Source organism: Panthera uncia, chromosome A2 (assembly GCF_023721935.1).
Source record: "Panthera uncia isolate 11264 chromosome A2, Puncia_PCG_1.0, whole genome shotgun sequence".
Lineage (NCBI taxonomy): Eukaryota > Metazoa > Chordata > Mammalia > Carnivora > Felidae > Panthera > Panthera uncia.
In genome coordinates this window covers 78,262,392-78,275,863 of record NC_064816.1, presented here as the reverse complement: position 1 = coordinate 78,275,863, position 13,472 = coordinate 78,262,392, and the positions used below count along the sequence as shown (strand labels likewise).

Genomic DNA, 13,472 nt, shown 5'->3' with positions numbered 1-13,472 from the left:
ACAGAGCCCAACGTGGGGCTCAAACCCACGAACTGCAAGATCATGACCTGAGCTGAAGTCGGACGCTTAACTGACTGAGCCACCCAGGCACCTGAGTCCAAGACCACTATTGGCTGAGCCTTTGGACTGCTTCCATTTTACAGCACCTATGTATCATCATGTACTTCCACAACTGCTGTAGGAGAGGAAAAAAGCTAGAGGGTCTCACACGGGCAATCAGATATTCCGGGCTGGAAGTGACATGTGTCCCTTCCATCCACAATCTGTTGGCCAGAACTAGTCATGTGACTCTGTTCGACTGCAGGGAAGTATACACTTCCCACATGCCCAGAAGGAGAGGAGAATTAGGTATAGCTTAGGATCAGTAGTGTCTAGCAGAGTTGGAAACTCCTGTTTAAATTTCTGAGGTCATGAACCTCCTTATGGTCACAGAGCATGACAATACTGAAAAGAATGGGTATGGTTTTTATACACCCGGCTGCTTCACCTCAGAGACTGCTCTCTTTTCCACCAAAGGATGCATCCTGCTCAAGGACCTACTGCCTTTCAGAAGTGCTTGTTCAATTAGTAGAGGCTGCTGATGGAGGAGAGTGCAGAGGCAACAAGACCAAAAACCCTCACTTGGGAGCACAGAGATAGAAGATACCAGCTATCCTGAGCATCCTCTGACTGGAGTACGGCTAGTTGGAGGTGCAGGCTGACTGACAAGCTTTGATCTAGTCCCTGACTATTGCAGTCTGCAGTGACACCACGCTGGATCTGACTCTTTCAACTGGTAAAGACAGTGGTCCACTTGGTCCTACTCTGTAGTGAAGCCTTGAGCTCTTCCAGACCTGGATGGCCTCACTGCTTCCCCTGGCCAAGCTGATGCCTGATTCAAGTAAGACACGTCTCTAACCTTGGGTTAGCAAAAAGAGATCGAAAAATGTTAAGACAGAGCCTCTATGATAGATCTGATGCAGTTTAAAATTAGCATTCTCTGTTTTCCATTTCTTTACTGGTAGCAAAAACAACTTTTTAAGATATCTTTACTTCAAAAAGATGGCACGGATCTTGAAAAATCAAAAAGTGGTGCACAGCACCCACCTCTAATAGAAGCCTTTGATGTAGCGCTTGAGTTTGAGTGAGTGCATCGCAGGACACTTTCAAGAGTAGCTCCATCTTTCTTAAATTTCGAAAATCTCGTTCTTTTTCTCTTTGCTTACGAGAAAGTTCATCATGGTAGTTCTGCTTGTCAATGAGACAGTTTCGTAAATTGAGATCCAAGATTCCTCTGTTCCAGGAAAAGAGAGAAAATGAAAGTGATTTGTCATCAACTGCCCTTCATGCTTCTCAAGACAGCATGCTCAGCATATTCATACAGAACTATCCTCGTATGAGAAACCAATGTTAAATCATGCTAAAAGCCACTTTATTTGTAAGTTGGTATCATTTAGAGTCCCAGGCTAATTAGAAAAAACCCAAATGGAGGGAACCCGGGTGGCATCCCACTAAGCGTCTGACTTCAACTCAGGTCATGATCTCATGGTTCGGGAGTTCGAGCCCCGACAGCTTTGGGCTCTGTGCCGACAGCTCAGAGACTGGAGCCTGCTTCGGATTCTGTCTCCCTCTCTCTCTGCCCCTGCCCCGCTCACTCTCTCTCAAAAATAAATAAACATAAAAATATTTTTAAAAATAGCAGCTCAGCAGAGACAGAGGTTCCCAGTTTCCCTAAAATTTTATTTACAAATAGGAATTAACACCTTCCCAAGGAATTGCGTGGACCACAAAATTATTCCCATTAGGAAAAAGTCATGATTACCTGAGGAATACCGTTCATATGTAGGAAAGATCCCACAACTATAGCATACTCCAGTGATATACTTTTCAGAGGCACATTTCAAAAACTTACAATAATATAAACATTGTGTCCTTGAGATTTGGTCACAAGAAATTGAGGAAAATGATGAGTAAACAATGGGGAAAAATACTGGGAAATACTTTATTTTTTAATAAAGGTAAAAATCTATTCAAAATTCTATAAACTATTTATTGAATCAACATAAATGTGTTTGAGATTATGTTTTGAATCCTTAAGTAGAAACTGAAGACAAGTTTAGATGACAGACACACATAAATGTAACCTTTCAGTCAGTGAAGTTGCTTCATTCTCTCTGGTCAATTCCAACAGCTTGACCAATTGGTTATATTCTCGTTCTTTTATTTCAAGTAAGGCTCGTTTGCCTTCAACTTCCTTTATTACATCCTCCTTCTCTTCCATTATGGAATTAATTTTGGTTTCAACTTTCTTTAGGAAGTCATTTAGCTCTTCGAGTTCATATTCTAAGACAATCTTTTTCTTTTCCATTTCTCTGTGGAAACATACATACAGATACAGTTACATACATACATGCATATGTGTGTATACACACACACACACACACACACACACACACACGTTTGCCTTATTTCGAGCTCATGCTGTCTCTGCCTATTTTTACTACCTGAAGAGGCGATAGAAGAGCTAGTGGTGAACTCAGAAGTGGGATGAAGATCACAGATGAGCGGGACTTAGGGGTGTCTCCACTGAGTGCCAGTGAGGGCAGTGATTTGTCCAGCCTCCTCACTTCCTCCTTGGCTCCCCACTGCACCACCTTCTGGGATCTACCCTCTCCCTGACCAGCCTTCTTGAACTGACCTGAATCTCTCAACTTTGGTGGTCGTGACAAGGTGGCTTTTAGAACTGTTACTAATGCCTGCTTTCTTCTTTCTCCTTACCAGAGCAATCAAATGGTTTCTCCAGAATTTTTGTTTCTTCATTTATCTTTATTTTTTTGAGCTCCTCTAAACCTTAAGAACTTCCTCCATGATTTCTGCCTCCAAAATTGCTCTGAATGTTTGGGGGTGTTCCCCAGGTGATTAGATGACAAAGTAGAGTTACTGTCATCTGGGCTTTAGGCTTCTGGCTGGCTGACACACCATAAAATTCTACACATTAAAATTCCAATAATTTATCTTTTGCACAGCTCTGTTAACATCTGTAGGGACACTCCATACAGATTCAATTTATAAATTGGAAAGAGACATAAATAAATGTTATGAATGTTAGTAATATGCTGCCTTACTTTCTTTTAATGAACTTGATACACACAACTGAGGCAAGGCTAAATGCAGATATTTCAAAGGTTGTAATAGTAATTTGATGTGTTCAATGGCTAATATTCTCGTTTTAGTGAGCATACACTAACTTAGGGCTGGCAGGGCTTAAAACATAATATTAAGTCATACACTTTTTTGCGTGTTGTTTTTTCTATCTCTTTTCCAATTTGTACAGGAACAGCTTGATGGTGGACCACTTCATCCTAGTAAAGAAAAGGAATGTTACATTATGTAATTTTAGACCAGAGTTAAATAGAAAAGAAGTACAATGTGTAGAATTCTTATCTTCCCCCTACTGTCTAGGGTGCTTTAATTATTTCATTTAATACTCACAGTGACCTTACAAGACATGGTTTGTAACCAGTTTAAAGAGGAGGTAGCTGAGTGTAACGAATACTGTCTGTTCCCTCTATGGATGTCCACCCATCTTTCCGGGTTTGCGGGGGTTGGCTCATGCCTGTTTTCCTCTCCATAGGATCACCACTGGCTCAGCAGACCTGTCTTCTCAAGGGATAGGGAATGCAGGGAAGGGGGCAGCTCTCTGTGACCAATGACTAATTGATGTGGTGATACCACGGCCCATCCCCCCTGCCTCTGGGTGGAATTCATGGTCTAGAGATTCCCACAGGATCAGGTTGAGACCAGTATTTTCCTGAAAACACATTTTGGCCTAGTTTCTTCCCCCAACTTTCCTGACATTCCTATCAGATTCCCCTTAGAGACCTCCCTCAATGAGTATTTGTCTGAATACTAGAAACTCTGCTTCTAGGGAACCCTAAGACTTGTGCTAAGAAAGCTTAAATAATTTCCCCAAAGTCACGCAGCTAGGAAGTGGTAAGGCCGAGATCAAAAGCTAATTTTGGCTAGTACCACTTTTCACTATGCCCTGTGGATTCACAGAAGGTTCTATTTTAGCCTCAAGCCACTTATGTACAGGGCAGGCATTATGAAACAGCCCTTCCTGCCCAAGGATCACACTGGACTTTGGTGCCTGGGGTAATACATGCATGGAGGTTGAACACATCATGGCAGTGAAGTGGATTTATCCCGGGATCTTGCTCAGTCCAGGGGCAGGTCCAAATTTTGTAAGGCTAAGACTCTTATGATTTGTCAGGGGGCCTCTCTAAGATAAAGAGTAAAGAATTATAAATGCTAAATAGGTACAGGGCCTTGGAAGAGGTTCATGCAAGTGAGGGGCCTGAAGCTTTAGCTTTGTTAGGCTCCTCGTAAATCTGTCTCTGCTGAGGTACTATGTTCCAGGTAGCAGCTGGGCACGTCGTGTTTGACTGCTCTAAGACCCTCGAGGAAAAAGTGGTCAAAGTGAATCATAATTGTCATTAAAGCCAGTGAGTTTCAGATGTTGTTTCTAAACCAACTCTAGGGGTGTCTGGGTGTCTCAGTAGGTTAAGTGTCTCACTCTTGATTTTGACTCAGGTCATGATCTCACCATTCATGGGATCAAGCCCCACATTGGGCTTTGCACTGACAGCGCCAAGCCTGCTTGGGATTCTCTCTCCTTCCCTCTCTTTCTGCCCCTCCCCCACTCACGCATGCTCTCTCTCTCAAAAATAAATAAACTGTTAAAAAGGTAAAATAATTCTAGGTTATTTAAATTGTTTTGAGAGTTATATATTTTTCAAAATAAAATGAATTTTAATTATTTCCTAAAACATAAATGCATAAACAAAGTCTTAGTCACTTTCATGGGGAAGAGAAAGTAAAGTGAAATCACACAGATAAGGGTAAAGTTATACAAATATATGCAAGAGGTTAGGACATTTGGTTGCTCTTCAAAGAAGTCACTGTGTTTGTGACATCCAATTCTAATGTAGAAGAAAATTCTTAGTGAGGTCTTTTCCCTGGGCCAGGGCTCCAAGTTGGAGAGATCCTGTCAAACACTCTTAAAATTTTTTGTGAATTCCCAGGGCCCAGGTTTAGTTTGATTAGATCAGTCACAATGCTGAATATTTCAGTTTGTGTGATGCTACCCCTCTTTGTCAAACCTGTGTAGTTAATCTTGATAACCATGCATTTTTATGTCCACAGAGGAACAATGTTTAAATATTTATGTAAGTAACACACCTTTAGGTTGACCTGATATTCCAACAGTTCTTCTAGTTCCTTCTGCTCCTTCAGTAATTGCTTTTGCTTAGATGCCAAATCTTCCCGTAAATTTTTGATTTCTAATTTCTTCTGCATTGTTTCCTTACGTAATTCTTCAGTGCTTTCTCTCAATATTCTCATCTTCTTCTCCATTTCCTTAAAAGTCAGGAAAATTATCAGGTTATATAGAGCCTGAGCAAGTATCTGTCTACCTAAAAATCAAATTAAAAATAATTTTACTCACCATTTTGATTATATTTGTTTTGAGTTTCACAAATGACTTCTTCTAAAGTTAAATACAAAAATGACTTCTGACATCTTCAATCAAGGCATGACAGTTGTACTTCATGTATTAAACACTTTACATCAGATTCAAACTCTTTTTTTTTTTTTACTAGTGGCTCCTTTCTATCCTGTATTTTATTTTATTTATTTTTTTTAAGATTTTATTTTAATCTCTACACCCAACATGGGACTCAAACTCACAACCCCCAGATAAAAAGAGTCACATGCTCTTCCCAGCTGAGCTAGTCTGGTGCCCCTCTGTCCTATATTTTCAATGTGTCCTTTTTCTGAGTTAATTTTTATTTCATACCAAAAAAGCATGAGTGAAAATTTCCAGCCCATTTTCTAGTAGCTTTGTGATTTGACATCAGATGCAAACCATCTTTGACTATTGGGCTTCTGGTTCACCTGAATCCCACATGAGAATTAAAGACTGAGGAGTTCATATTTGGAAAACCCAACCCTTTGTGCTCCTTAATCCCCCTCTTTGTAACCCATTCATATTCTCCCCAAAGGCCCTCCACTCCAGACTCAACACATCTTTGTTCCCTTGCCTGATTATTTGGGGAGTGTTTGACTTATGGGAGAGAAGCCTTGTACTCAGAAAATCTACACATTATTAATGACTGAGCGAATGGATCCATTTAGCCTGCTCTGGGTTTTCTACATATCTCCACCCTCCAATGCTGATGAGAGCGGGTAAAATTGGTGATCCTATGGTCTGGAACTAAAATCCAAAATTCTTTTTCCCATAAAATCTGTGTGGTAAATGGTAGGTAGGTACTTATATAATAATGTATATTTTATATGCTATATATGTATATGTACATATCTATACTCATACACATACACACACATATAAAAAAGTAGTATTTTACTCTATGACAAACAGGTTTTTTTGCCTTGGAATGAAAACACCAACAGCATGCTTCTGAAATATAACCATTCAGAAGGGGGTAACAGTGCAGAATGTAGTGACATTTCTCTTTACTTTGTGTGATAGATCACAAAAAATGTGATCTCACAAAAATGGATTCCCAATTCCTCCTGTTCCTATAGATATTTGTCATTCTTCTCATTAAGAAGTAGAGCTCAGAGGAGCCTGGGTGGCTCAGTCATATAAGCATCCAACTTCAGCTCAGGTCATGATCTCATGGTTAGTGAGTTGGAGCCCTGCATCAGGCTGTGTGCTGACAGCTCAGGGCCCGGAGCCTGTTTAGGATTCTTCCTTTCTCTCTCTGTCTCTGGCTCTTACTGTCTTTCTCTCAAAAATAAATAAACATTAAAAAAAAAAAGTAGAGCCCGTTTCTCTATCCCTTGATTCTAGACTTAGCCATGTGACTTGCTTTGACCAATGACGGATTACAAAAGCAGAGGCTTGAAAGGTTTTATGCTTTGGGGGTCTGCCATCACTTGAGGCTGTTTTTTTTGAGGCCGGAAACCCTTCCACTACTATGTGACGACTGGTGACATGTGATCTTAGACCAGCTAGCCTGCCAACTGGCTGACAGATGAATGAAGCCATCTTGGACCACCCAGCCCCAGCTGAACCAGCTCAGACCAGGAAACCTCTGTGTAAAATAAGAAATGTTGGCTGTTTTAGGCCACTAAGTTTTGGGGCAGTTTGTTATGCAGGAATGGATAAGTGGTACATCTCCTTTATAAAAATGTCTTATAGTAAGCTTGAGATGTTCAAGAAGCTCTGAGGGTAATAACTATGCAAAAATAATGTTTTTAAGTGCTAACCACAGACACCCCCCCCTTTTTTTTCTAAAAACAAAGCAGATATTGTCCAACTAAACACAGCCTATATTAGATGCCAAATAGCTAAGCCTGTAATAGGCATCACTATGTTTATTCCAGAAGTTATTCCTTTCAGCATTGTCTATAGTTAAGACTTTTGGATCTTTCAAATGTCTCAGGGTATGGTTGTTGTGATAAACATTAATATTTATCAAAAGGGATATTTGAATCCAGTTGTATTAACAAACTGTAGACCATCTAAGACTTACTCCTGGCTTAGGTATCTTCTCAAATTCCTTTATTATGAGGTTTTTTTCTTCTGTTAAGCTGTTAAAAAAAAAAAAAACAAATTTGACAAAGTACAAAAGAGTAAGCTATTTCTGCAGTAATAACTTTCTATTTTCTCTTAGAACGCACTTCCTGTGTTTGTTTGCCAGGGAACCTGGTGTCCATTCTTTACGATGGCTTCAGTGACTCCCGGTTAGGTGCTTCCTCCCCAGTCCTCCCACAACACTCACTGCGTATACCAACCCATTAGAACAGTTATCTTATCGCATTATAGCTACTTGGTAGCAGGCCCTTCCCCACTAGACTCTGACTCCTTCCAGGCAGGCTCTGGGTCTTTTCTTTTCTTTTTTTTTTTTTTTTTTAATACTACTTGCAATGAACCAATGCCTGCCTGGATTACTGCAAAAACTTCCACAAGCTCCATCAAATAAGCAGATCTCATGAGCCAGTAGATCTGGGAAGTTGGAGCAAAACATGCACACCAGCTTTTATTTTTATGAATTTTTATTTGCAATAATGTAAATTAAGGTTAGTATAATAAGTACGTACCACATGGAATTTAATGTAGGTTAGCTGGGACACAAGTTGAAGTTGAACTTTCAGAGTTTTGAATACTTAGGCCTTTGCTGTTAGAGCTTGCATACACATTGACAATATTTAACTTCCAACCTATTGATCCTACACCTCATGCAGGCTGCCACTAGGGGGTGGTAGTGTGCTGTCATATTTTGATTGTAAAGGCCACCTTAGCGTCCCTGAGTTGGAAAAATGGTGACTTGAAGCTCTCCCACAAGATAAGACTCACAGTCTTTCCTTTAAGTAAATATAAAATAATATATTTTTTAAAGAAACATAAGATGGCTAATTCTTTAGGACATTTTAAACTAATTACATCTCTATCATGTGTTTTTTATTAAGAAAAATTGACTTTCCCTTTAAGAGATGCATATTTTTCTATTTATAAAGAAGTCTATCATTCATAATCCCATCCCATCACAGTTGATCATTTTCATTTTCTTTGTATCTTTTAATTAAATTATATAAAATGTGTATATATGATTGAATCCATTTTTACCTAACATGTAATTAAAGTAGCTTCCCAACTGCAAAACAGTCTTTGTAATTAGTAATTTAATAGTTAGTTTCAAGGTTTCCTAGTGGGTGAGTGTAGCATAATAAAACAATCCCAAACATTGTCCATCTTTTACTGAACTTATATCAGGTAATTTACATGCATTTCTAAACTTCAGAACTTACTACATAGGTATTATCTTCATTGTACAAATGAAGAAAACTGAGGAGTTAAGCGCCTTTTCCAAAGTCACACAATCAAAACTAAACTGACATTCAAACCTAGAAATTGAGCTCTGACTCCACGGTGCTTTTCAGTATCAAGCTGCCTGCCTGTGGAACACATTATTATTTAAATATTCCACTGTTTTTAGAATTTAGATTGCTTTCAGTTTTTTACTCTTAAAAGTAATCATTTAATACATATTCTCGTGCATTAATGTCTTTTTTCCCCCTCCTCTGGATTCTCCTTTTTGCATGGCATTACTGAGATAAAGAAAAAATACTTTTGTGCCTCTTGATATATATCAACTTCTAACCTTTTAAATTGACATCAAACTTTAAATCTGTCTGACATTTTCAGCTTTCCTGACTAAGGGGTGCTTCAGTGTCAAAGCTACTCAGGATTTATTTCTTTTCTGCAGCAAGAGAGTCCTAACTGAAACCATGTCCTCAAAGGTTTTTAATTTTAAGGACTTGGGAGTGAAGAGACAATGCAGGAAACCCTGTGTGTGGCCATGTGCAAGAGATATTTTTCACTATCAGTAGTAGAACCAGTCTGAATTAGTGGAAGTTGCAAGAGGTAGATTTTTGAACCAATACAAACCATAAACATCTAAAAATCAGGCTGTCCAAAGCTGGAACGGGCTGCTGTGGGAGGCTGTGTGCTCCCGTCAGAAGGTGTTTAAGCACAGACTGGTGATCACTGACAGAAGACTCGGGTGGATTCTAACCTTGTAGTCAGGGCTGAGAACTGCTTTCGGAGCCAACAGTTCTTAAAACTCTGACATTTCTCAGAAGTATGCTGGGATCTTGTAAAAACTGCAAATGCTGCCTTGGGTGAGAAGGCTTGGAACCATTAGTTTTAAGGTTGGATCTGCCTTTCAATCAAGTTTCTCAGGTCCTTCTCTTTTATTTTTATTTATTTATTTTTTTTTTTTTTTTTTGCATTTTTTTTTTATTTTTTAATATATGAAATTTACTGTCAAATTGGTTTCCATACAACACCCAGTGCTCATCCCAAAAGGTGCCCTCCTCAATACCCATCACCCACCCTGCCCTCCCTCCCACCCCCCATCAACCCTCAGTTTGTTCTCAGTTTTTAACAGTCTCTTATGCTTTGGCTCTCTTTTAGATATGAAGACCACACCCTGCAAAACCTGTTCTAAGCTTATTCTGCTCTTGGTTGCCACAAGGAGAGCAGGAAAGATTTAAAAAGTGTTTAGGAAGTGAAATCTATTCCAGCAGTGAATTTTTCCTTACTACTAATCCTAATGACCTGTGTGCCCCTGTGTCGTAGCTAACATTCCAGAATTCCAGATGCTTTGCTAAAATAATCCCTCTGTTCCTTTCTTGCTGCATCTGTTTGTTTCTTGGTTCCAACTTTGCTGTTACTACTGGACTAAGAATGGCAAATGGCTACCAAGCCCGGATTACACCACAGGGATGGCAGGGACCAGCTTGGAATAATGAGCAGTCACTAAGGCCAGGGTCACGTTGGGATAGCCCTGCATGTGAACAGCATGAGTGCTCCCACTCTCCATGTCCCTACCTGTGACAGATAGCAATAACTTGCCATGGCCTTGTTTCCCCACCTGGCCAAGACTTGTCAGAATGCATCAGATTTAGTATCAGAGACACAATTTACTTGCTGTCCAAATCTGAGGAGTTATTAGAAAGCAGGGAAGCCCCAAAAGGTAACAAAGTGAAGGCAAGGAAATGGTTGAAAAGGATATTGGAAAATCTTTTCAGAGGCTGTTTTTAGAAAGATAATGACTTCTACTTTGTTTCAACATAAGTTCTCAGGGTGCCTGGGTGGCTCAGTCAGTTAAGCATCAGTCTGACTTTCACGTTCATGATCTCACAGTTGGTGGGATTGAACCCTGAGCCTGGCTCAGCATTGCATTGCAGGCAGCCTGGAGCCTGTTTGGGATTCTCAATCCCAGTCTCTCTGCCCCTCCCCTACATGTGTACACTCTCTCTCTCTCTCAAAATAAATAAATATATATTTAAAAAAATTTTTGAGTTCTCAATAGTATTTAAAAACCTCATTATTTATAATATTAATTGAGCTTACTTAAGGTTACATATCCTTTTTTAAAAAAAATATTTATTTATTTTTGAGAGAACACAAGTGGGGGAGGGGCAGAAGAGAGGGAGACACAGAATCAGAAGCAGGCTCCAGGCTCCATCCTGTCAGCACAGAGCCCGACATGGGGCTCAAACCCACGAATTGTGAGATCATGACCTGAACTGAAGTCGGATGCTCAACCGACCGAGCCACCCAGGTGCTCCAGGGGTTGCAAATTCTTTCCTAAACTGCATATTCAAGAGGTCAATGAGTATTAATCTCATAACTGAAACTATGGTAATAGATTTAATTGTAACTTACCATTAGCATTTATTAAATAGAGTTTATATTATGTGACAGCATAAGAAAAGTCAACCAAATTATAGAGTAAAATTTTATTCTCTAGAGCATTTGAACAATAAATTATTCTTCATAGCTGCCAGTGATTCAGAAGTTCCTAAAGATATTGGGGTGGAGGGGTGTTACTTACTAGAGCTTCTATTATTTAGACCCTGAATAAAATGAGTTTGTTGTACTGATCTGAAAAATATCATCTGTGTATTTGAATGAATGGTTTTCTCTCACTGGCTTAGTTTCTTTATTTTTAGGTGGGGATGAAAATATCTACTTTTTTCCTGGGGAGAGAGTGTTGAGTGAATTTGTTTCTATACAGTGTGATATGAAATATGTTAAAGCCAAGGAAATACGCAGCCTATATAATTCTTTCCTGGTATTCCTTTGGGAATCACCATTATTTTTATGAAAATAAGTTTGTTAATACTTGAGATGTGAGGAAGTCTGCTCGAGCTCAAAGTATTATGCGTTGCAAATCCGAAAACAATACACGCTAAACATTTCTGCAAATGTGAGTCCTGAATATTCTTGTTCACTGTAGGTCACTATGCACAGTTCCCTCCCTATCCCAGGCAACTCAGTGAACAATTTGCCTGTCTATACCTAAAAGGCAAGAGTTCTGGTTGTTGCTGGGTTTTTTCCTTGGCAGGAATACTTGGAAATTTTAAACAATTTAAATATCAACTGACTTATGTTCCCTTTACCCTTTCATGGAAATGTCAAGCATTCTTATCTTCAATACTAATGAACAACCACCAATTGTTTTAATTTCATTATTTTCTCAACTGAAAGAGTGCTTACAGAGCACAGAAATAGCTAGCCTTTCTTTTTATAGATCTCAGTGTGAGCCTGAAACAAGTTTAGATTGAAAGACAAAAGAGAACTCAGATTTTTTTTTTTTTGCCCTGAATGTAATTCTCCTGATGAAACTAGCCTTCTTCAGCCCCCCAGTTGAAAAGATAGGACCCAAAGAGAAGATTTCAAAACCCAGGGCTTACAGAGTCCTCAGAAAGTCACTTAAATAATTTGCTTAACTCTCGGTAGCAATGAATTATATTCGCTCTGTCGGAGATCTACTGAGATTCTTAAAATTAGCCAGAGGAAAGTTCTGCCACCTTAAAAGGTAACAAATCCTAGGAGCGATTATTTGGCTTTCTCTTCAGTGCCCAGGCACAGCATCCAGCATACCACAGCACAAAGCGTGGACTGTACTCATTTTGAAATTCAATCTAAATAGTGTGATTTGCTGAACAAACTCTTCCACTGACTTGCTACTCCCTCCACAGGAAGAACATTAGAGATTTTGGAAATACTATTTGCCTTTCTAGCAGTACCTTTCTACGTTAGTTCACTGAATGACATACTCTAGATCTGGATAGGTAAATGTGTCTTCCAAAAGGATATTACTGTCTTTCTTGATCCTGAGGGATAGTTCAGGAGAACAAGGTTGAACAAGTGGTCTGTGTTCGTGTATTAGTAAAATATAGTGAGCTAGATGTGACCCTCAGCTCACACAGGTTTGTCTGCAAAGTACATGTGGGGCGTCCGCTGTGCAGCCGTGTGGTCTGGTCCTGCCGAAATGATACTGGGCTACCATCAGGGCCAGAGAGGGCGAGAGTGTGTGCCAGGTCTTTGTTCCATGTAGTGTGCTCTTTGGCTGCAACTTCCAAAGCTTATGACTTTCCGGACACAAGAAAACACAGTAGAGATCTCCTCCATGAACACGTCTCCCTGTCACTTGAGCCTTTCTCTATAAGTTGTGTTACTTTCTTGTTCAGGGATGGCCCGTTCTAGGCAATCAAGGAAAGAGCTAGGCTTGTAGTCATCTTAACATTGCCATCTTACACTCAGTGTGCCTAAAGTTCCTTCCTAATTTAGTTTAATTTTTATCATTTTATTTATGTGGAAAGAGCTTTCCTCAAGCGTATCTTCAGTGTGCTTGAGAGAATTGTACACTTACCTATTTAATCTGTACTGATTATGGAACTCTCTTTCCTTCACTGCATTATATTCATTTTGATACTTGAGAAGTTGTTCTCTCATTTTAGAGACCTCAGTGGTGAATGCCTCAGGAAAATTATCAGCTTGCTGCAGGTGAAATTGCTGCTGTTGTATTTGCTTGGTGAAACGTTTGGCATCTTGGAGCAGCTGGACCTCTGACTCCTGTGTGCTGGGAGCCATGAAACAGAGATTGAAATAA

General features: G+C 39.6%; 2 protein-coding genes across 3 annotated transcripts in view; one reads left to right on the top strand and one right to left on the bottom strand.

The window, feature by feature from the left end:
* CCDC146 (coiled-coil domain containing 146) overlaps positions 1–13,472 on the bottom strand; it is a 114,445-nt gene that overhangs the window by 23,734 nt on the left and 77,239 nt on the right. For both annotated transcript variants that reach the window (XM_049642831.1, XM_049642832.1), the window contains 6 exons: positions 13,233–13,442; positions 7,539–7,596; positions 5,221–5,397; positions 3,268–3,341; positions 2,124–2,351; positions 1,087–1,273 (listed from right to left, as the gene is read on the bottom strand). In XM_049642831.1, the coding sequence (XP_049498788.1) occupies positions 1,087–1,273; positions 2,124–2,351; positions 3,268–3,341; positions 5,221–5,397; positions 7,539–7,596; positions 13,233–13,442 (934 nt within the window). The remainder of the gene's footprint in view (positions 1–1,086; positions 1,274–2,123; positions 2,352–3,267; positions 3,342–5,220; positions 5,398–7,538; positions 7,597–13,232; positions 13,443–13,472) is intronic.
* Positions 1–13,472, top strand: part of GSAP (gamma-secretase activating protein) — a 158,891-nt gene that overhangs the window by 115,816 nt on the left and 29,603 nt on the right. The window lies entirely within an intron of this gene.